Source organism: Pagrus pagrus (assembly GCF_965226575.1).
Source record: "Pagrus pagrus genome assembly, chromosome: 19".
In the NCBI taxonomy this organism is placed as follows: Eukaryota; Metazoa; Chordata; class Actinopteri; order Spariformes; family Sparidae; genus Pagrus; species Pagrus pagrus.
This window is the reverse complement of record NC_140203.1, coordinates 3,871,482-3,896,271: the sequence shown is the minus strand read 5'-3', so window position 1 is coordinate 3,896,271 and position 24,790 is coordinate 3,871,482. Positions and strand designations below refer to the sequence as shown.

Here is a 24,790-nt window from a genome sequence, read left to right as displayed (position 1 = left end):
GAGCTGTGTCTTCCTCGAGTCTTTCCCGTGAATTTGCACCCACCAAATTGTCAAACTATTCCTTTTACAAACCGACACATAAAATCACTTGCAGACTGTTTACAAGCTGGAAAAAAAAAACAAGTTAACAAGAACAAATCTCTTAATTGCAACAGTTGCAACACTGCAGAAGACTCTTCAGTGAGTGTTTTCTTCAGCTGCTATCCTGTAAAGTCGTCATTTTATTTCCCACATAGTCGAATCATGACAGAAAGACGTCTTCATGAGTCTGTCCAGCAGTTCACTGATAAGTTTAGCAGGAGTCTGATTGTTCAGTGGCTTGTGGAGCCAAGTAAAGCTAACCCAAGTGGATGACCTAAACCAGCGTCCGGGCCAGCTGGTGAGCTTACACTTGATCAATGTGCACCGTTTACTCTCTGATACCCTTACATGGTAGAAGCCCTTACTGCCTCCATGCAGGAATTATCGGTATTTTGAATGTATTGTATTTCTGTCTCATTCAGCAGCCCGCTGCAGGTTGGCTGCAGGCCCGCCGGCTCCGATCTGTGCCTGAGAGACAGGTCGGCCGGTGCAGAGCTTAGATAGCAATCAGGGAGCCGGTCGCTGCCAGGAAAAACCATGCTCACTCAGGGCCTGGCCTAGGCCCATTTGTGACCTCAGCAATCCGTACGTTAAATGCTCCCTACGCAAACTTTAGGGGGTGTTCATCTTCAAAGGCATTTTCATCATCTCACAGATGTCTACTGAACGGAACGGTAGCAAGTGAAGATTTTTTTTTCTTTCTGTCTGATCCAAACCGTTTTCTCTCCTGTGTTTTTGACTTGAGAACTGTCGGGAACAAAAGTTTTACCAAGGTAACCTTTCTAAGTTCATTAATTTTTTTTCATCATGCAAAAACACTTTTTTTTTTATGCCTGAAACCAAGTGAAAAGAGATTTTTTTTGTAAAGCTGAAGTCCACCACTAACTGATGTTCTTAAATAGGACTAAAAGCGCTCATGTTTTAATTTCTCCGTTCACACTACAAAAAAGATACATCTATTATCAAAACCTTAAATCGGTTTCACACATGATTTTTTTTTCTTCTATTGGTTTTTTTTTTCTCCACTCGTTTTCACACATTTGCCCCTGATTTTTTTTTTTTTTTTTCACAGATTGGAAAACTATCCCTGCAAAAAAAATGAAAAAAAATCTCCTTAAAAATTTTTTTTCACTTGGTGTCTGGCATAAAAAAAAAATCTCTTGAAGTATATTTTTTTAAGTGTTTTCGCATAATGAAAAAAAAAAAAACGAATGAACTTAGGAAAGTTATCCTGCTAAAACTTTTATTCCCACCAGTTCTCAAGTCATAAACACAGGAGAGAAAACAATGTAGATCAGACTCAGAAAATGGATAACCAGAAAAAAAAAATCTTCACTTGCCCTCAGCTCGGGAAGTAACTGGGGACTTGTTTAAAAATGTAATAACAAAAAACAAAAAAGAACCATAAATGGTTCCATAAAGCTCATCTGGCATAATCCAAGTCTCCAGAACCAGAAAAAGATCCAAAAGTGATTTGACTTTATTTACTCCCTTTTTATTCAGCCTAAATCTTCACTGTAGCTGCTGTTTTAGCCCGTCTGAAGCTTGCCCATGCTTCAAGGGTCCAAATGTAATTAAACATATTTATAATCGTAAACAATATTAATTTTCGGTAGCTGACGCGTGCTAGCTAACCACAGTAAAAAAAAAAAATTGCAAGTGGTTTGAGTCCATGAGAGAAGCCTGTAATTTAATGTGCTGTTCCTTAACTGGCAGAGTGACGGCGTGTTGCTTTAGCAGAGTTACGGCAGTACTTTTGGCGTCCTCAGGAAAATCTCTTGAGAAAATTTCATGTAATTGTCCCCTCCGAAGTTGACATCAGATTTTAGCCCTTGGCGAGACTACATTCCTTTTCCAGTGGCCTATGGGATTGTGGATGAACTGGTAAATAAATCTGGGACCTTCTCGTCCAAACACTTGTTAACGTTAGCTAACATTACCGTCATGGACATATCGTTCCTGAAATGAAAGATGCTGCTTTTTAGTGCTGAACAGCTGAATCAACTTTTGGGCAGTGGAGCTTTGATACCAATCAGTATAAAATCAGCAATCAAACATTCGATGATAAATCTCAATTGTCGGATTATCGTTGAATTTTTTTCTTGGCATTACTCTTTATTTAGTTTGTCTCGTTTCCTGTTACAGAAAAAAGATTGTAAACAAATATTTTTTGAAATGAAATGAACACAAACATGTTGCTGTGCGAAGATGTTTTCATTTGTGGGATCACAAAAGTAGCTTTTAAACTTTTCCTTAAAGGACATATTGATAACATTTGTATGTAAAATGATGAAAATGATAGTTTTGTTTATCTCTGTGAAGAATAGTTTGTTCCAGCTTCTAACAAGGTTTGTGAGCCATTAGTATAACGCCGCTCGTATCACTTGGTATCTGTGGTTCTTCAGCATCAACAGTCTTGGTCGTTGCCAGTTTGTGGAAAAAAACAACAACGTATAAATGGCTGACAGCTTCAGCATGCAACCAGCAGCGTTAGCAACATTAACGTTAGCTAGCGCAACAAACTTGGAACCATTTGAGGGAGCAGATGATTCGAACGAGAGCGGAGCTTTAACGTAAATGAAATAGACCATATTCACATGGTAGCCATTTTTTCCTGACAGGGTGGGAAGCTGTACTGTTGTGCTCTGGGGTGCAAGTCAGATAAACAAAGGCAATCTGACTAATTGTTCTCATTTCACTGCTTCCTGATGATTAGAAACTGTAAAGTCAACGGACAGTTTACTCCAGTGAGACGTCGAACCATATTTCAAGTAGAAACAACTTAAAGGTTTGATAACCGATTAGCTTCCATAAGACGAGAGCTAACATTACTGTTTGTCCCAATACGAATAGGATAGCAGTAAATGAATTCAGAAATATCAGCACACATCTTGGAGACATTTGTTTGCACCTTGAGGTGAAATGTAATCAAACAGTAATGTTAGCCAGGAAGTTGCTGAATGCTAACATCAGCTAACGAGTTGTCAAATATGTTGTTTTACCTTGAAATATGGCCGAATGTGTCTCCAGATGTTCACTATTTTCAGTAGCTTATCAATTAGAAAGCTATAAAATGACTACAATTTGTCAGATAACGTACGTTTACACGATTTGCAAACATTTTACCAGGGTTCGGGTTCCCCACCCTGAGCGTAGCGTTGGAAAAAAATGGCCGCCATGTGACTAAGGTCTATCGTAGGGGGGAGATGGAACGCAACATTTAGTGGCTGAATGTTATCACCAACACTTTAATAAAATGTTTTGCGTAGGGATCTGTATTAAACAGATTCTTGGAGTCACGTACGGAGGGAGTCAGGTCACAAATGGGGCTAGCGTTGGCTCTGCTCATTCACTATAAGAAACTACAGTATTTGTATCAAAAATAGCAGTTTATCAAGGCGCTAGATAGATAGTGTGTGTCGATCTACACTGACAGCTGCTTGTAGAAGCTAAGTCATGCTCTGCAGTCTAAGATCAAGCCGAACAGAGAGATACAGCAGCCACGAAGCTTCACGTCACCGTCAGACTGATTCTGCAGCTCAGTTTCTACTCAGGCCAGGCATTTTTCTGATGCTGCATAGAGCGAACTACTGTTTGTCTCGTCTGCTCCTTTAAGCACCTTCTACATGTTCAGTGCAAAATTCATATCTGTTTTTTTATTATTATTAAGAGTACTGTGGAGTTTTGTTTTCTTTCCACCGTTGTTATCTTGTGTTTTATGTAAACCAAAGAGACTCGGATAGTTTGGCCAAAAAGACAAAAAAATAATAATGTAAATATTTCTACAGTATATCAAAAAATAGTCAAAAACAGAAATACAATTTCTAGATAATAACATTCTACATACTTATAAAACATAAACAATGCTAACAGTTGGGTGTTTTCTTATTCTTATTCATTTGGATGATGACTGACGTTTGGTCCAACACATTCGTATATAAAAACATAAAATACTGGACGGTATGATGAAGATACAAAGTACCAGTCGTAGCACCTTGCGAAGTGTGGACAGCAAAGATCGGTTTTTAGTTGTGCTAGGCTTGTATTCCTACCTGACAAGTATCACAGGATTTGAGCTTTTCATTTTCTTTCCCCTCGTGTGTTTTCAGCTGTTTCGTGGCTCTGCGTCGTCGATCCAAGATAAGTGCCCAAAGTATCCGTCCGGCCACGGAGTCGTTTCGCTGTGAAACTCAGTTCAGACCTTCCTGTTTGACGTGCCTTGTCCGCTCTTGAATGACAGTATGGCTGTAGCTGTGATATCCTCCAACCCTCACCCCCACCACAACAACAACCCACCCACCCCTCTTCAAAGGCATTGATTAAATTATATGAACCTTAAATATGTGTAAACTATCCCTCGTAGAGTATCAGGTCCCAGGTTACAAAGCAACAACATGACTCTTGTCTTGACGATAATGTCTTAAGGTTTCCATGAAATAAAGCATCACAGTTCGAATGTGTTTGTTCATACTTCTGTAATCGCTCCTCTGTCTCTTTTTCATTCCACTAGTGTGGATCAGTGTGTGTGTGTGTGTGTGTGTGCATGCTGATGTGTGTTTGCAGGTTGTCTGCGTGTGTGTTTGCAGCTCAGTTGTGGCCCTTGAAGCAGTACACTCCGTACAGCTTGTGCTTTTTGTCGGGGAAGCCGTTGAACCTCACGGCGGCCTCTGTGGGGCTGCAGCGCCGGCGGGGGTGGGAGATGGGATAACGGACGCTGCCGTCGGCCAACCAGCCGGCGTCGCAGCGGTCGTAGCCCAGCAGCTTCCAGGCGGCGTACATCTGGCCGACCTTGGCGATTTGAGCACCATCTTTTTGACACGCCCTCACCGCCTCGTCGTACGTTAGCTTAGAGGGGTGGATCAGGTAGTAGAACCGACCTGGGAGGACACAAAAGAAGAAGAAAAAAGGGCAGATAAGAAAAAAGACGATGTTTGCAAATTAAAGCCGCACTAACAAACCAGGCTGCAGTGTTCTTTAAACTCTGTTTAAGAAGAAGCATCAAAGAGCCAATGCAAATTAAACTACAGGCATTAGGCTTTTATCAGTGTAAGGTATCTTTATTGATTAAATCTCTTACAGGGACTTTATTGGAAGGATAGCAGATTGCCATTACAACGTCGGTGCCTACAGATCTCGAGCCAACGGGGCTCCAGATGACAGTAAAAAGGCACTGTGAGGACGGGGATGGGCTTTAATTGCTGCTTCCAGTTTGGATCCCTGTCAGCAAAATATCTGCGTTCATTAAAGGAAAAATGAAAACTGAGGCGTCATTTAGTCAACGTAGTCCACAACACATTTCTGGAGCTTCACAGCAAAACGGCGTTGCAGCGTTCTCCTAAACAACTGAGGTAACTGGAGACCATTCACGTCGTCAGGTGTAATCAAAGCCCCGAAATCCAAAATTGATTTGAAGAGATTAGATCAGAAAGTTTATTTACACCATTTCACTGTAGCTGCTGAGCAAAAATGATGACCCCGATGTGGGTGAACGTCTTTTCGAATCAGTTTGCTCAAAATTGATACAGATACAGCAGAAACAGAAATAGCACCTCTTTTATTTCATGCTTTCTACTACATTACCCACAATGCAACTCAGCCACTGATCAACCTGGTTAAATAAAGGTACACACACACACACACACACACACACACACAGAGGGTATAACGTCCTTCACCTTTGTAGTAGGAGGTGAAGCAGAACACGTCGTAGTGGTTCTTGTCCTTGTCTCTCAGGCCATAGTTGCGAATACCGGGCACCGTGTTCTTGCCTCCACAGGGATCTCTGGGGTTGGTGATGGGATACTGCACCGTGCCGTCACTCAGCCAGCCGGCGTTGCACCAGTCCATATTTCCTCGCCAGGCATCATACAGCTGGTCAAAGGACGCCACGATGGCATCCTGGTCGTGACACGCCCGCTCAGCGTCGTAGAAATTGAGGTTGTAGCGACCCAGACGGGGGTAGTAGGGGAAGACAACGCCTGCAGGGAGAGGGGGGACACAGATATGATAGACGACCAGCAGTTAGGAGGCAAAACTAGGATCTTTCCTCTGGGTTTTGTATTTAATGCTGTTATTTAACCTAATGACTGAAAGTGAGAGCACGTCTCGCTGTGTAAGCACAGCTGTTTCCCTGTCAGCCTGGTGCCAGCGCTTTTGGCTGCAGGCAGTAATGGCTGATTTCTCTGGCTACTCTCAAACATAATGATGCTGCTCTGACACTGATGTACACGATGCTTAAACTCGCTCCTGACTTTGCCCCAAGCAGTCGCTGTTCGTGGTGCTAAATTTAGACCGACTGCAGCCTCGTACGGTGCAATGACATTTAATACACCTTTTATTTTTACCCTCGTTCTTCCCCATTTCATACCTTCTAGATCGAGGGACACCACCACTGTTCCATCTTCCAGCCCGTCAATAACTTCACATTTATATCTCCCATAATCCTCCAGGGTGATTTCTGTGATGACCAGAGAGGCATCCATTGGAGAGGAGCCTTGTAGGTGGACACGTCCATGGAAACTGCCGTAACTCCTTTTGTGATAATCCATGGCAACAAAAACATCCACCTGGAACAAGATGAAGAAGGATCAGTCAGAATATCTCGAAATGTCCTTCTGCTTCATAACGTACGTCAAAGCAAAATAATATTGGTATTGTTTACACCCATGTTTACATTGCCTATGATTTTTCTGACCTCTTTCAGATAGTCCGAGGTGAGCTTGGTCCATTTGATCCTCATCTTGCGGTTCGGTGCCATTGATTGGTCCCTTTGGATCGTGCATGGTAAGGTAATGTTTCCGCCTCGCCTAGTCACCACCTTCAATTGATCTGCCACCACGGAGAGTCGAGGGCCGTTCTCTGCAACACAGCGATACGATTAGACTCAAGAAAAATATCACGATCAGGAACTTAGCAACTACTATACTGTCCAGAATGGACAAACCAAACACTGTGTCTAGAGAGGGCCTTTTGCAATTTTTAGTGAGACTAGGGGTGCTCAGTTGGTTGCAACCTGCAATCACACCACTAGATGCCACTAAATCCAACACAATGGACCTTCAATGCACAAACATGAGGTTGACATCCATCTTTCATGCCTTGCACTCTTAAACATTGACATATAGATGGTCATTGTTCTTCGTCTTCTTTGCAATGTACAAAAATGAAGCCACAACACAGAAATGATCACACATTATAATTTGTGAAAAGTGAAAAATGACAGAAATCGTCTTTGGGAAAAAGCATTGGTTTATGACCAACACTTCAGTCACCTGGGGCAATCAAGATTTTTTGGCTTCACTCTCGAGGAGGCGTCAGTTTGTCCATCTTAAGTTGTGTCAATTGTCTCGAATGTAAAGCTGTCCCTTTAACACTCTGAGCACCAGAATCTGGTGAGCTTCAATCTGGGCAGCCTTCCCAAGGTGAAATAAATCGATAACTGTATTCTCTGCTGGAACCATTAAAAGATGTCCTTTTACCTGTCAACCTGCCAAGTTATCTGCGTTGAGGTGTAAATAAGAATACACACGCTGTTATTGTGCACACAAGAGTGCTTCACAGAGCATCTGGTTCATTTGTTGCTGTGACCTTCAGCCTCCATCACTAACAGGGTTTTCATATTGGCTGCCTCCTCACCTCACGCAGCGTCTAACCACCACACTCCGTCTGCTGCATAAGCACCACTGTTTGTCTATTCGACTGAGCCAACAGCTGAAGGCACATTGATCCCATGTTCTCTCCTGTGAGGATGTTAAGCAGAGAATTTGCATTTTCTTTAACCTGCTTCTTCAGGACCTGAATCATCAAACTGCTGCTTGTGTCTTATGTTACAGTCTGCAGCTTAACTCTGATAATTACGATAAAACACCCTCAACTGTTTGTGTCTTATGTTACAGTCTGCAGCTTCACACAGATATTTACGATAAAACACCGTCAACTGTTTGTTTTTTATGTTACAGTCTGCAGCTTCACACAGATATTTACGATAAAACACCGTCAACTGTTTGTTTCTTATGTTACAGTGCAGCTTCACACAGATATTTACAATAAAACACCTTCAACTGTGTTTCTTATGTTACAGTCTGCAGCTTCACACAGATATTTACAATAAAACACCTTCAACTGTGTTTCTTATGTTACAGTCTGCAGCTTCACTCAGATATTTACGATAAAACACTGTCAACTGTTTGTTTCTTATGTTACAGTCTGCAGCTTCACACAGATATTTACGATAAAACACCGTCAACTGTTTTCTTTCTTATGTCGTATTTACACATCGTATTTTTACAGATAAACAAAATGTCCAGTTTCAACATGGACCCTTTCAGTCCCAGGTTAAAAAGATAAAAAATTCTTCCTACTACTTCCAGTAAAGCGCCTCCCAGAAACACAACTAATCAGTGACATCTGTGTGGTTTGTGGTGAAAAGGTCAAACTCTGAGCTCTCAACAGGCTCATAACTAATACGTAACACATGACATAATTGATCAAATCTAACAACAAAGAATTACTCAAAGTATCTCAAACATGTCACTAATCTTTCTGACTTCACTGGGTCGAAGGTCAGGACCTAGAGTGTGAATAGTTCACTAAAGCATCACAACCAATGAGTAACACATGAGTCCAGTGACTGAGCTCTGTGCAGCTCCACGACCAAACCACCAGAACAGCACACAAAAGAGAGGTGACAACCAAGTGTAGTAGTACATTTTTTTCATACTGATACATCGATTGTTTTTCTCACCACGTTTGACATCCTGACATGTTCAAACAAAGTTTTCATCTGACGAGTCCTGATGAGATAACTCTATCTCACCGAGCTACTAATCCCCACATAGCAGCGTTATCACTGAGCCACAGCGGCAGAACAAACTGATAAACGGAGGAAACAGATGACACTGCAGAGTGAGTGTCGTGAACGAAACTCAGAGAAACACACCGGAGAGAGGGCCTCCAAACTCTGTATGACATTGTCACTGCATCAAAGGAACACACACACACACACACACACAAATATATATATAAATACTCACCTGTGACATAGATGGTTCTCGAGTGCTCCAGTTCAGGAAACAGAGTGTCTAAGTCGTTGTTGTCTGCTACACTCAGTGAGATCAGAGCACAGATCAGCACAGGAATCATCTTCACTCACCAAACTGGGGGTCTGATCACTGCAGAGACAGACATGGATGGGGTTACATTAGGTTATTACAGCGGGATGATGGCGAGGAGAGCGCTTTCCTGTTAAATCACATAGATTGCAACACGTTTAGCAAAGCAATGTTCATATGAAGGCTGAATCTCAGCATGCAGGTCAGCTCGGAGCACAGTGTGATTCGGTGTTTCTATCTGCAATGCTGTTTCTCCCCCCTCGGGCTCCTTAGTAACTATGGGAGAGCAGAACAGAGCAGAGCTGCAGGACTGTTACATCTGCAGGCGAAAGAACAAACTTAAAAATGTCTAAAAATACAAAAACTCAGCTTGATACAGAAATCACTTGGAATCGTCCTCGATGCACAGAATCGGACGTCCTCGTGAGAGGCTTCACACCACAGAGGACAACACACAACACAGCGGGGACACAGTCTGAATCGAACATGAACGTAAGGTTAATATACAGTACATACTGTGCAGTAAGTATTCCCTGTCATCCAGCAGAGAGAGGCAGCAGCATGTCCCGCTGACACTGACAGTCCACAACTTCAGAGGGAGACTGTGCCACAGTGCAGAGTCACCCCCTCCACCTCAGGCTTCATTCACACACACACACACACAAGCACACACACTGCAGCCCAACCTCTACACACTCATCCCAAATACAGAGGGATTCACCATTTCACTCCCACTTTAGGTGCTGTGTTACAGAAGTCCAGGGCTGCCGATATGAAACTGACTCCAGTTGAAATTAAATGTTTCTTTGGTTTCACAGATAAATTCGAGGATCAGTTTCTCAAAAATCTCCTTCCCAAATAATTCTGTCCAATCCGAACACACAGACACGATAACATTTAGATTTCGATTAAATGTCATAATCATGAATTACTGTCCAAAAATCTAGAAGAAATCATAAATAAAGACGCTCCTCATAACCCTGAGAATCATCATGTTTTTAATTTTATTTTTCAGTATCAAAGTAATCCAGTAAAAGCAAACAGGAAACAGCGAAAACAGGTCGTAGCGGGAGAGCAGCATACATGTAAAGTTAAATTAAATACACACCTTTCTAATACTGCTGTCACAGCATGAACACGTGTTGAAAACAAAAACAGATAAACAATCAAAACAAACCACAAAGGGGGTCTCACGATTTCGATTTGAAATTTAAAAATCGATTGAAATGAGCTTTCGATTTTGATCATAGAAGTCAAAAAGCAGGATTGTTTTTCTCTTCACCTCCGCCTGCTTTTGTGTGTCAGAAGGAAAAAAAACAAACTTCCAGACACTTATCCTGTCTGCCTGGAGACAATCAACGTTGTTTGTTTTCTTTATCAGAGATCCTTTATTGATTCGTCTGGGAAGAGGCTTTACCCTGGACAGAACTGAGAAACCAAAACTTTGTAACAAAAAGATATTCTTTAGTTGTTTGTTGTTGATTTTTTTTTGTGTGTGTGTGAATATCATCTGAACTTGCCTCCTCATAACCTGCAAAAAGCCACCAGGTAAAAGTCAAGCTGTTGTTGTAAAATACCCATGAAAATGTTAAAATATAAGTCAGAGGGCATGAAACCAAAGATCTGTTGATCAAGTCGAGCTGTGATCTGGAGAATTGCAACACCCCTACTTGCTCTGTTCTGACTAAATTACTAAAATTATGCCATATTGCAGAGAAGGTTGCAAAAAAAACCTTGAAATGATCAGAAAATCATTCTGAGATTATGAACCTGTAAAATAAATAACAACAAAAATGGCCGATAACTATTGGATTAATAGACACTGTTAATTTTGATGACATGGTTTTATTTTAATATTGGCAGCATTGGACTTCCATAGTGTGTGCCTTTTGAAGCTTGTGTGTGTGTGCGTGTGTGTGTGTGTGTGTGTGTGTGTGTGTGTGTGTGTGTGTGTGTGTGAGAGGAGGTAGTCAGTTGGATTGATCCCTCTTCATCCCCCCCGCTCCTCCACCCTTATCTTCATTCACTCCGTCCCAAATTGCTGATGTGCCGACCGCCTCTGCCAGGTTGAGCTCCTGCAGTCAGCAGAATAACTCTGAAGCGCTCACACACACACACACACACACACACACACACACACACACACACACACACACACTGTGCTAGTTACACACACATCACTTATTACCCCTCCCCGCCTGAGAACAGTCATTACGCATACCGGGACAGGACGAGGAGGGTTGCAGCGATAAGTAGGTGGAGCGCGTGCGAGGGGGGAGATGTGACATGTCCTTTTTTTTTTTAAAAAAGGGTAAAAACTTTGAGTCAGACTGTTCTCTGCAGGACACGAGGAGAGCAGGTGATGTGTGAAATGAGAATAGAGGAGAGGAGACGGAGGGAGATGAAGAGATTCAGCAGGAAAAAAAAAAAAAAGCTGAAGCAGGGAGGGAGGTGGAGGCTGAGAGGACTCTGCAGCAGCAGGAATGATGCAGTTTCATGCTCCATTAGCACCACTGCTGGAATTTAACTACACTTTACTACAAATCTGCAGGATCAGTACTTTACTCGAGAAATCCCATTTCGTGCCACTTCTACTCCACTACAATCCAGAGGGAAATACTCTAGTTCTGCTCCACTGCATTCGTCTGATAGCTGCAGCTGCTGATTAGTTTACAAATTAGGATTAGATGCAGGCACGAAAAAGATTAATTGTCGAAGAAAACCCCAAAGTTTAAAAGAATCTGAGCTGGATTAATGATTAGCCATCAAACAGTTGATTAATGGAGCAGCTACTGTTTTGAGAATTGATTAATTGAGACAATTTGGCTAATTTCCCTCATCTTAGATTAAAGTAAACTGAAACATTTTGAGGTTTGACTATTTGTTGGGGGGAAAAACAAGCATTGCGAAGCAGAGCCCGACTGATACTCGACTTTTGGGGTCGACTACGACACCAATATTAGGGAGTAAACATTTCAGATATCGATATATCGGCCGATATACACAGATAATTTGCAAAGATTCCTCATATGTGCTATAAAACACCTAAGAAACAGTCACATTTTAGAGTTTAACAATAATCTTTACCGTCTAAAATGACATTAGTGCACTGAAACACTAAACTTAGAAACTTAAAAGGTGAATTATGTAGTTTTAGAGAATATATATTAAGAGAAGATAAAGAGAGAAAAGGAGGAGAAAAATGCGCCATGATTGATTTTCATGACTAAATAAACTGCAGAAACTGACCCTAAAGGACACCGCAATTTCACACTGTTTTACTTTGTTTATATGTGGCGGACCCTGCCACCTTTCTAGCTTCAAACAGTGATCTGGGGACCTTATTTTCCTCTGAGAACAGCTTGTTTATTCAGAAACCTAAATACACCGGATGTTAAATAAAGTGAGAAACAATTCCTCGATCAGTCCCTTCGTCTGGATCCGCACCAAAAGTTAATGCGGTCTATTCTGGGCCAAGACCCATCCTCCGGCCAAGTTTCATGGAAATCCATTCAGTAGTTTTTGTGTAATCCTGCTGACAAACCAACAAACAAAATGAGCTCCACCTCATCAACAACAACAGTTAAATCCTGCTTAAGACATTAGATCTGAATACTTCCTCCTCCATCACCGATCAGCACCATCAGCAGGTGTTAACTCTAGACACACTCAGCTGTTTATGACGGAGAACTTACACATGGCCAAGACATCATCAGTGTGTGTTATCTCGACAATGACAACATTCCTCTGGGTCCATCTGTGTGGAGGGTAAACAAGGCCGAGTCTTTATAGGCCAGGTGTGTGTGCGTCACCTGTTTGTCCTCAAAGAGCTGATGGTTCCTCTCAGCGTCAGGTATGAGGACGTGAAGCTTTAACAGCTTGTGTCTGCAGAAGTGGAACATGTGAGGCACTCTGGGGAAACAAAGCTTTTAATTCTGGGTTTTCTAAGTGAAGTTTGGCCCACGGACCCTTATTCCCCCAGCTTAAGAGTTATCAAGATGTTGTTTTGCATACTCTATTTTTATTTAGGAAGCTTCGTTCAGTTTAATAAGTGGTGGAAGAAGTTCTCACGTCCTTTATTTAAAGGGTAACTCCACTAATTTTCTACATTAAAGTGTGTTTACAGGTTTTGAGGAGTAATACTGCATCTGTGAAAAAAGTAGTATAAAGCCTTTTGTGGCTGCAGAGGAGGCTGCATGTAATCTGATAAACTGCCTCCAGTGATGTCACTCAGTGGCTAAGATGCATTGTGGGTAATGTAGGCACCACTCTTTGGATTGTGGGAGGAAGCCGGAGTACCACTGTGCCGCCGTGCCGCCCTGGTAAGAACTAACTGTTGTATAATCCGCTGCAGCTTGTGTCTAAGATGAGCAACAACAACAGTGAAGTCCTTCAGGGCATCATCCTCTGGACACCAAAGGATGGCGCCTGTAACAAACAAGCTGCAAAAACTAAGTTACCAGGACGTGAAAGGTGTACAAGAGGATCAGTTTCATCCCCTGGGGAGCATGAATGTCTGTGCAAAATTTCCTGCCAATCCATCGAATAGTCATCCTACGTCGAGATATCAAGTTCAGTGACTGTAATCAGGGCACCTGTCGCTCAAAGCAGCCACGCCCCTAATTATGTTTAACACATTGGATGGTTCAGGACACCGAGTCATCCATTAATTCCTGATGATTCTTCGAGCATTAATGCTTTATCGTACTTACTTCATAAAATGTTTTGAACACACTTTTTCAGTCATGAGATCAATTTCACAACCTGCACAAACACTGCAGATAAAGTTGACCTTAAAAAGCCACATGCTTTAAAATCACATATTCAGCCTTAGAGACTTTAAAACAGAGGAACACTGAGGGAAAACATCTCTCCCTGGGAGGAGATCAGACCCAGTGATCGGTGCAGATATTTGCAGTTGGATCTGAAACAATCTTTTGTCCCAGAGAAAACAGTGGGACTCCTCCCAGCCCCTGATCGCCAAGTGAGTGACTGAAACAGGCCTGAGTAAACAAATGCTCTCACACACGCATCAACGCTGTGATCAGGGGGATTTATTTTGAAAGGTCAACAGTGTGTGTGTGTGTGTGTGTGTGTGTGTGTGTGTGTAATAATTACGCTGCAAACTCCGTTTTACTTTCTTCATTAAAATAATTTGATCAATTCAGCCAACAAAATGATACCAGCTGGTTCTTTTTGATCACGCGACAGCGTTGTTAATCACTCGTTGCTGAAATATCTCAACAACTGTTCGATGGATCGTCAGGAAATTTTGCACAGACGACAAACCTGAGCCTCTTGCACACCTTTTTACATCCTGGTAACTTACTGGGATAACCTGCTCTTGAATACCTTTGAAAGTTCTGTTACAAAGTCTGGAACCAGGCTTGGCTGGTGCAGGTGGTGTCGTGATGTGTTTGCTTACACAAAAACAAAAACAACACAGCAGGTGTGTCCCTTTTACTGGAACAGACGTGCCAGCAGGATAATGTTGCACTTCACAAACACTCGTTACGTCAAGATGATTTCCAAGGAGCCATGACTGTGTCTTCAATGTAACAGAACACTGTGTAGATATACTGGAAAAAACAAGAGTGTGGTTGGGAAATCAGCAGGTCGTGCATAAAGAAATCTGGCTAAGTCAAGAGTTTTTCCTCTGTCTATTACTGCAGCACCTCTATTCACCCTGTCTGAATGCTCTGTTTTAGTGCCTGTCTCTTTAAGGCCCCCCCTCCCGAAAAAAACACTCTGATTGGTCAGCTCTCACAGGCCTGAGCAGGCACCATATTTCTGCAGAGCGGTGACTGTAACTGCAGTTCCTCGAATGGCCACTTGAAGCTACAAAAGTGAGTCAATCCCATTAAGAGCTCATGTTAAAATGCTGTTTACAGCCTCGTACAAAAACGGTTTTGGTCTCTATACCTAATTTAACCCTTCACGACAACTGTAAGTGTTTTAATTTACGTCTAACTAACTTGTTTAAATCATATTGAGGCTTAAAGTTATGCATAGTTAGGGGCGTGGCCATTTTGAGTGACAGATGCCCTCACACCAGTCGCTGAACTCGAGGAACAGAGGCTCAGATTAACGAGCAACTCTGTTAGCGTTAACCGGCAGACATTTGGTGATCTCTGACAGCTCAACAGCAGCTCCGACACAATTAATGTGTCTCTATACGTCTATAATACCTCGCATACTTTATGGCTCCTGTCCAGCCCCCTAAACAACTTTTTCCGGGAGATCAACTGCATCTTTTCTTTACTAATTTATTGTTTGCAGCATTTCACTTGGATGAAGGTAAATACGTCACAAATTAATCTTCATCTTCAATCATTTTTACCCTGTTTACACAGCAAGAAACTCATTAAGAAGAGGTATCACACGATTCACCGTCATGGCCAGGACTGAACTTTGACCTCTGGATTTCACCTCTGACACCTGGAGAGGATCAGAGGGAAAGTCATCAGGATTCATTCTCTTCTCTGGGCACCACAGATATCAAAGTGGTGCCCTGATGCTTTCTGGCCCTGAACCTCCATATTGTTTTCATGATGCAAGCATGGCTAAAAAAAAACCCACTCCATCCTACACCTCCCATAATGCAACTCAACGGCTCCTCCAGAGCCTTGTTATGTTAAAAATGTTTGGATTGGTTTTAATGTGCGCAGCGTCATTGAGCCATCCATTTGGAGAAGAGGTCAAAGGTCATATAAACATCTAAAGGAAGACATCACAGCGCAGATTTGCTTTTCTTCTTTTCTGCTGAGACTGAATGAAAGAGAAGCAACCAAACAAGGAGTGGAAACTTTAAGTGTGTGTGCCAGAGGGACGTCTTTGTGATTGTTTAACTTCTCGTCTCATAATCAAAAATACCAGAGCACTTTAGAAGACTTTGCACTGAAACACTTCAGGTATTTATATGTTTTAAGGATTTGACCTCATTGTCAAAGATCTTCCCGGTAACATATCCAGCTTGTTAAAGATGAAGGAAGAGTTCCTAATCTGTTTATTTTACCTCGTGTTGAAGCAGTTTTGTTTTGTTTGACCGTCGTGGCAGCTGTGAAAACACATTCATACATTTGTTATTCTTGTTTCCTGCCAAAAAAATCATTTGATATATTTGAGTTTTGCCCAATTTGACCTGTTGCCTTGCCAAGCATATTCATAATCATTCTGGTGAAACGTTGCTGTGAGTCATGCATTTTAAATACATCTAAAGTCTTGATGTAATCATATTAATACTATATTAATTAGCATTAATATCACCTCATTGATGCTATATATGTTCTGGTATAACAGACGATAACAACAACATCATCTCTAAACTAACTCTTCACGATCTGTTCTGATTATTTTCATGCATGTAAATATTTAATCATACATATCTTTATTTAAAAAAATATTTATTATTGTAAATTACCTCTGGGGGCCCACCAGGAGGCCGCGGCCCACACTAGTCTACAGTCTACAGACTAGCTGTTTATACGCCAAAACATGATGTTACGTTGTCCTGCTGACCGCAACTTTAGTGGCGTCACATCTCCTGTGAAGTCTCGACCACGATCACAGCTGAGCTACAATGCTGGAATCACATCTGGCATCCACAATCAAATCAAGTTCAAAGTTACGGAGGACTCAGCTCTTCATGACGTTCACTCCAGCCGTCACCGACGACTCAGCGCAGCGTCTTGTTTCGATCAGCCCGGATAAATAACAAAGAAATGATTCAAGTGCAGGAGAAAACATCCCATCAGAGATTTCACAAATGTTTCCCAATGAACTCCGAGCACACAGCTGGGACTTTCCTCTGCTTGCTGAGCTTTACTTACACCTCACCTCCTTCTCCTCACACAGATCAGTCCTCACACTTTAACACCTGCCATGGTGTTCACTAGATTTTGCAGCTGTCATACAAACATTTAACAAATAACTAATACTAAAAGTATCTCAAGAGAGCTAGTTTTAATGACTTTATGTACTGCTGGGTAGCTTAATCTATAATAATATATTGTAAAATGATAAGCTGATTATATTTTCTTTTAAAAATTTTAATCTGCAAAGTAACAAAGTAACAGTGTTGAAGAAAAGTACAATATTTCCCTCTGAAATGTTGTGGAGAAGTAGAAGTATAAAGTTACAAGTACAAGTACCTCAAAAGTGTGGTTAAACACAATACTAGCTACGCTGAGCCAAAGCCTTTTCAGCTAGCTCCACACCTTTTGTTATAAAACCAGTGTAATCAGTTCAGGTCATGTTATTCATTATTTTCAGCACACTGCTGCAACATAACTGTAGAAACAGTAGCTGCAGCACATCAGCCCCCCAAGCTAACACCATCCACAGCAGCTAGCCACCTAAACAGATGTGTGTAAATGAGGTTTTAGTGTGCAGCTAACAAATATTTGATACTTTCAGACTGTCAAATTTCACCCGTCCCTCGAGACGTCGGCCTCTTCACATCCCAGACGTCGCTGCTTTGAGGCTGTTTTCGACAGATTTTTTACGACGACAGCCACAAAAGGAGCGAGTGGCCACTTGACCCTCACAAAACCTCCTCCAGCAGGAGAACCAAATGATCTGTGAAACACCGAAAACCTTAAAGTTTGATAGCGAGACCCAGGGGGACGCTTACAGAGAGAAAAGACAGAAGATTGAAGACACAGGAGTGTTGGTGGAAGAGGTCGTCACGAGTCTGACTGATTTTCTGTCTGTGGATCAAGTGCCATAAATAATCTTTACTGCACATAGACCGTTTCCTTTAATGTTTTCTCCCTCAGTCACACTTACACATGGTCAATCATTTACATCTGTCTGGTACAAGTTTGTACTGTACCGTTAATCTGGACACGAACACTTCGACTGGCTGAAACTTCACCTGAGACTGTAAGAAGCCAGGCGGAGAAACATCCACCTTGTTTGCTCGGCTCAACTTTATTCACATTTATTATGTATTTTCTGACATTCGCTGAGCAGATGAATAATTCATGAATAAACTACACATCAAGTAGAGCAGGATGTATTATTAGAGACTGAGGGAGATTTTACACCTTCATCTTCCCTCAAAAAGTTGAGTTTAGGTGACGCGTCAGTCTAACTCTACTTGACTGTCGGAGAGTAAACACCCAGGAGGGCCTCTCCACAGTGTGTGTTTATGTGATGTAAGGGGCCACAGCAGCTCTTGGGGGCCAGATAAACGTATGGTTTCTATTACACGCATGTCTCACTGACGTTAACACTAACTTATGTTGAAGACGACAGACAGAACATGATGTCGAGCTGTGTATTATATCTCTGTCCAGAATGCTTTTACTTTGAAGGGGACGTCTGTCCATCGTACATGTCAGTGTTTCCTTCCAGGTGTATGAAAGGAGTATTGCGGCATATATGTGAAACAAACATTATGAAGCTTTCAGTGTTGCTGTGTGAAGTCTGATAAATGTCCTTGAAATGAGCCTGCCAGGCCTCTGTAGCTGCTCCTCATCTCTGCTGCAGACGAGCACAAACATTTACTAATTAGCACTCGGAGACGAGGCTTTCATGTTGTTGCATTTGGAGGTAGTTATGTAAAGAACTTCAAAAGCCCGATAGAAATGTTTAAATCCTGCCTGCTTCCACACGTCGACACGTCGAACCTACTGCTGCTTAAAGTGAGCGTGGTCGGAAACGGTCTCAGAGATGCTGTTAGCCGACCCAACGGGCACTTTGTTTGTAGGAAGGATGTGAATTCTGCGTTTGACATGACTGTAAACGATTAAAGATAAACACAAAGAGGTGATAACAACAACAATCCAACTCAGGCCGCTCTGGTCGGACAGTTTGACGGCGTGGAGACGGCGGTGGACTCCTTAACGTGCTGCTATCTCAGTGACGTCTTCCCTCCAATGAGGCTGCTGCTGCTCGGAGCTCTGGAGAACATTTCAGGTCACCCAGCTGACACTGATACTCCTGTTAAACTGATAAGACGTCACCCCCGGTGTCACTGCAGACATTCAAACAATCACCACTGTTTTCAGGCCTATAAATTCTGCCTGTAGAAGAAACGGAAACCTCCTCCCTCCAACCAAACACAGGCTTTTTCACATTTTCAGGGCTGTAATGAGCCTAAACTGAAGTCCAGTGTGTGTGCAGGTATTTCCGCGCCTCGCAGAGCTTTTCTGTGGCGAGCTGCTCCCCGACTGATGTGAAGCGATGCGGGAAAGATGCTATATTCAGCGTCTCTGTACGAGAGCAGGAACACCGTGATGTAACAGGTCCCAGCAGCTGTGAGGCAAGCTGCTGTGGAAAACACGCCAAACACCGACACTTGTGAGAGCCTGTATGTATTTGTACGTGGGTGGGGTAGGAAGTGATGGGTGGGGTATTTACCGTACACACAGCCTGGGGCATTCACAAATAGCTCAGTCAGTTTCATTGCACAGCACGTATATTTTCCTCAGCGGTTAAAGTGGTGGGTTCAAACCGGTCCACGGCCGACCTACCAACACGTCAGCGTCACACCACCACGGCTGCCACAAAGAGTCCTCAGTACGGAGCACAGTGGGTCTGTGACGGCAGGTATGGTGGCCTGTGAGGCAGCAGGAGCGGGAACACGGATTAAGGGGTCTGACATCCAATCAGGAAGCTCCGTGAAACCCATCGGATGCTGTTTTTCCAGCTCCTGTGACCTCAGCTCTCTAACCAAACTTCATGGGAAAAGTAACATCGTCTATTCCCAGTCGTCCGGCAGCAGGTTGTATCTTTGTAAGTTATTTTTATGATCCGACAGTTGTTAACTATTCACTCTGAATAAAAAAAACACTAATTTCATACAGCGAAACCAATGTTTAAACCTGTTCCAGTAGCTCTGTAAGTGCTTCTGGCATGAATCTATAGGAGTTTTAACACACTAAATTATTTAATTATTTTAATGAGCCTGCAATGACCTGACATGTAACTGTCCCTGTTGGCTGGAAAACACAATGGGTCCACATCTTTCAGTCTTAAAATGGACACTTAAAACTTCTTTTTTCCAAGTTAATATCTAGGGGCCTGGCAAAAAAATGCAATTTTGTGACCTGAAAATACATCTGCTTGAGCGTAACAGGGGCAAAAACTATTCAAAAACAAAACCCAAAATGCATAAACTTGCAAAATGTCCAAGTTTATGGCTTTAAAAACTGATATAAACTATATATTACTGGATTTGATATCTCATTGGCTACATGATGCATCAATCATCTAGAGGCTGGTGTGTAAGTGGCTCAGGAGAGAGAAGAAAGAAAAGACAGTGGGTCACTTGTCTACACCATCACTCATTGGTTGTTGTAGGCTCTAGGGCGGTCTTAGAAGTTTGTATCTGCTCAAATAAGCTGTCAATCAAACAGAGGCCATGTTAGGATCTCTGGTGTGGAGAGATAATGACTGGTTGACCCATAGTATACAGTATCTGAATGCATATTACATACTTTTACTTTTTACTTATACTTTTACTCAAGTATGACTTTCGGATATTTTATACAACACTGCTCATCACTGTATAAAGTCTAATTATTGCGTAATGTTCCTTTACTGAGGCTCTACCTCGTCCTACAGACAGTAAAGAAGAGCAGAGCTCCTCTTCATCTCGTTTTAATAAATCTCCTTGTGTTGTTCGCAGAGGAGTTTGACGACTTGATTATAAAACCTTTGAACTCCTAAATCATGACAGCGAAGTCCCGCAGCAGCAGTCATCCCCTCCACGAGACGTGACACTTTAAGGAGCCGGTAATCTCCACCGGCACCCTTAACCCTCCTCCCACCTCTCACCTCCCTCCTCACCCCATCCTTCCCCACTGTGAGAGGCTAATTTACGACTCACTGAACTTCTCTCCTGTCTGAGTTAACTGCCTGCCTTGACCCTGAGGAGAACCATACAGTGAGAAGTTAATATGGTTCTTCATCCCAGCATGACACTGTGTTTTAAATAAGGAGGGGAGGGTTGTCTCTTCTCTTTATACCCCCGTCTGAAGGTGCCAGGGGTGAAAGCTAAAGGTCAAAGTTCTGCTCTGGTCACAGCCGAGTGTTACGGACGATATTAAACAGGTCTGTCTCTCAAAAAGTGTTACTAGGTGTAAAAAGATATATATTGTATAAAGATAGAGGTGATTAGCTTAGCTTAGCATAAAGTCTGGACACAGCTTGTCTGGTCTGTCCTAGATTCAAAACTTATTAACACCTTTAAAAGCTTAAAGTCGGGGTTGGTAAGTTATTTTAGAAGCATTTTTGTTATTTATATGTGTAGAAAATCTCTTAACATCCCGACAGAAATCAACAAATCAAATGCTCTGACAAATGAAAGAAAAGATCCTGGGCTGTGAGACTCCTCCGTTCATCATCATCACTGCTAACCGGTTAAAAGTTCGTTCTACTACGTTTAAGGGAAAGCTTATATGGTTTGAGGAGATTGGGAATGAACGATGGTGCTGCTTCATGCTCAGATGCTTTCGCCACAGTTCAATAAGGTGTGTCTTCACTCACCTACAAACACCTGTGTATATTCTGTGGCTCATCTGAATTGCGTTTGTTTGAGCAGTGAACGACGTGTTCGCCTTTTTCTAAATGTTTTCTCTTCATTTATACTTCTGCTAAACACGGGGGAAGTTCAGAAATGTCCTCGAGAAGGTGTTTGCTACACAAATAGCACACACACACACACACACACACACACACACACACACACACACACGGACTATTTAGGGGAACATTTCCTTTCAAGCTGCAGCCCGTAGACGCAAACACATTACTCAACGCGACAGAAACGTCTATTCATAGGGCAAATAAAGAGACCTCTTCTTAATTAACCTCCGAACCCACATGTTAACACACACACACACACACACACACACACACACACACACACAGTCATTTAACCTGTTGTTTCATGACCAAATTGAAGTCGACTGTGCATGTGTGTGTGTGTCACGGCAGAGAATACACCTCCCTTTTCTTTTCATTTGGGGGTTGACACTGCTGGCCACAGTCTATGTGTGTGTGTGTGTGTGTGTGTGTTGGGTGGGTGCAGGGGTAATGGGTGGGGGTCAGGGTGGAGCCGCCAAGTCTAAGCCAGCACACAGAGAGGGGTTGTTGGGCTGGAAGTCGCTCTTAGCCCCTCCATGCTCTCCGCTCTATATCACTTGCTGCACAATCTGGTCGACCACAACTATGATAGCTGTTACAAATATGATCGACTGCGCTGACAGACTGCGAGCGCGTCAGTGAGGAAAGCAAACAAAACCTCAGTTTACTGAGCACCGCCGAGGCAGTTTTACACTAGAGTTATTCGAGTGGCTGCAGAACGGTTGATGCAAGTCACTTCAGGCTAATTAGTCAATGAATCAAATCAAAAACGTCAGAATAAACTATTTTAAAAAGTCACTGCCGAGGACTGACTGTAGAAGATGATGTCGTTTACACTGAATTAGAATACGAACGGTTTTAATCAGAGGACTTACAGGAATGTTGGACATTTTGGGCGTTTCTTGCTGAGAGTTGGATGTTCAGATTGAGATTATACTCACTTATAGATACCAGACACTTAAATACAGCTGATTTTTAGATCGAGATCCGAGCATTATTTACAAAAATAAATTCCATAAAACACCCGATCACCCAATGTCAAAGAAAGTTACAAAACAATTCCTGGATCTGCACCAAAAGTTAATGTGGGTGTATTCTGGGCCGAGACTCATCCTTCATCCAAGTTTCGTGGAAATCCGTTCAGTAGTTTTCGTGTAATCCTGCTGACAAACCAACCACCCAACCAACTAGAATGGCACTCAGTAGAGCGCATACCTCCACCTAGACCCAACAGTCCTTTTGTAACCACTTATAGACACCAGCCACTTGAATACATCTGATTTTTTTCCTTTAAGATCCATACATTTCTCACTGAGAAATCAAGGAAAAATGTCAACAACAACAACAACAACAAACGACCTATCACGCAATGTTTAAGAAATTCCTGGATCCGTCTCTTTTGATTTGATCCACATCAAAAGTTTTGGGGGTTTAATCTGGGCTGAGACCTGTCCTCCATCCAAGTTTCATGGAAATTTGTTCAGTAGTTTTGGCGTAATCCTGCTGACAAACCAACAAAAAACAGAACCTCCTTGGTAGTACCTGACTCCTCCTAACTCCAGAAATCCCAAAACAAGCAAAGAGCTTGATGGAGCTAGCTGCTATTTGTCGCTCAGGGCAACCACAGCGTTAATTATGCATAATATAATTCAAACAAGACAGTTAAATAAAAATGAACCCCCTTTACAGTCATCATGAACACGAGAAACGAAAAACTCTCATTTATAAAATCTTTTTCTGAAACTTTCAATCACTTGAAACCACTGGAATATTTTTTTCCGCACACAGAAGCTAACGTTGCATGTTTAAAGAAAACATTAACCGATATGTAAACATATAAACACTGAAGTAAAGGTTTAGATTGTTTTTAAAATATTTCATGCTAAGCTGCTTCTAGTTCTGGATCCAAACATGAATCTTCAGAAACATCATGCAAAAACTCACCTTTTAACTTGATGTTATTACTTTTTGGTTTATTTACGCACCTCGTTAATCTTAAAATATGACAATTATCAAGATAATGATGATGTAAGTGGTGGTGTTAAAGATGATAAAGATAATTCTTGTTTGTTACTTTACTTTTCCTCTTCTGTGTTGTAAAAACTGTCTTTCAAAGCAGGAGATCATTGTATGCGAGTTATTCCGATCAATACAGCTGTTGTGTCCTGGTGCAAACCAACCAATCACTCATTTCTCTTACCCCCTTCTGTGCTTTTTATTTATTTTCTGTTTGTCTCTGAAGTCGTTTTTTAATTAAATAAAGTGCCATAAAAAGCGCGCCTTCCCATCACTCCATCGCGCAACGCATGTGTCCAACAAGAGAGGGAAAAGACATCTTTCAAAACCTTCTTACAGATGTTTCTTTTTTTAAATCTCTGTTAATAAGAATAATCTAAATACTGTCACCTACCTCTCTCAGTGCGCTGCGTTGCGGTGGATGCGTGAACTCTCCGGCGCCCCAGAAGCGGAATGAGGCGCAAAAAAAATGATTACGCACGTCAAGGTAAGACGAAACAGGCGGTGTGGGTGTTTTCAGTCTCTCCTGTTGGGTCCGACTAAAGTAACGCAAGTGTGGCAGAGAGCAGCGAACAGGCGCACTCCTCCTCGTGTGTGTGTGTGTGTGTGTGTGTGTGTGTGCCCAGGCAGCGCGGAGAGGATGAGGGGAGTCTGCGCTCTGACGCACGCAGGTGAGATATCTCCAGATCTGCGCTTCACCAAACAGTAAAATTAAAAAAACAAAATCAAGACTGTGTCGGTGGTTTGGCCCGTTTGCAGCTCATCACTGCAGCAGTGGAGATCCACGCAACCTGAAGTGGATCTACAGTCTCTGGGCTGTTGTTTTCAGTACCCAGCCCCTGTTGCTCAATGTGTGATGACAAACTTGATTTAGAGACTCATTCCGACTGCCCCTCCTGTCTCAGGGCTCTCAGACTCATAAAACGTTTTGTGTTTAAAGTCCATCTGGTCCAGTGAAATGCTTTCCCTTACTGTTAAAGCATCTACAC

General features: G+C 42.3%; 1 protein-coding gene across 2 annotated transcripts; it reads right to left on the bottom strand.

Annotated features, from left to right (window-relative positions):
- Positions 1–4,415: 4,415 nt before the first annotated feature.
- On the bottom strand, positions 4,416–24,321 carry LOC311274761 (hyaluronan and proteoglycan link protein 1-like). Of its 2 annotated transcripts, none has more exons than XM_084382700.1 (6): positions 24,196–24,321; positions 9,114–9,251; positions 6,776–6,939; positions 6,449–6,647; positions 5,757–6,059; positions 4,416–4,958 (listed from the first exon to the last, which is right to left on the bottom strand). In XM_084382700.1, the coding sequence occupies exons 2-6, from the start codon at positions 9,220–9,222 to the stop codon at positions 4,669–4,671; spliced, it is 1,065 nt and encodes a 354-aa protein (XP_084238826.1). In that variant the 5' UTR covers positions 9,223–9,251; positions 24,196–24,321; the 3' UTR covers positions 4,416–4,668. The 2 variants fall into 2 exon arrangements, with proteins under 2 accessions (XP_084238826.1, XP_084238825.1); XM_084382699.1 differs by lacking the exon at positions 24,196–24,321 and adding an exon at positions 9,708–9,794.
- Positions 24,322–24,790: the final 469 nt, after the last annotated feature.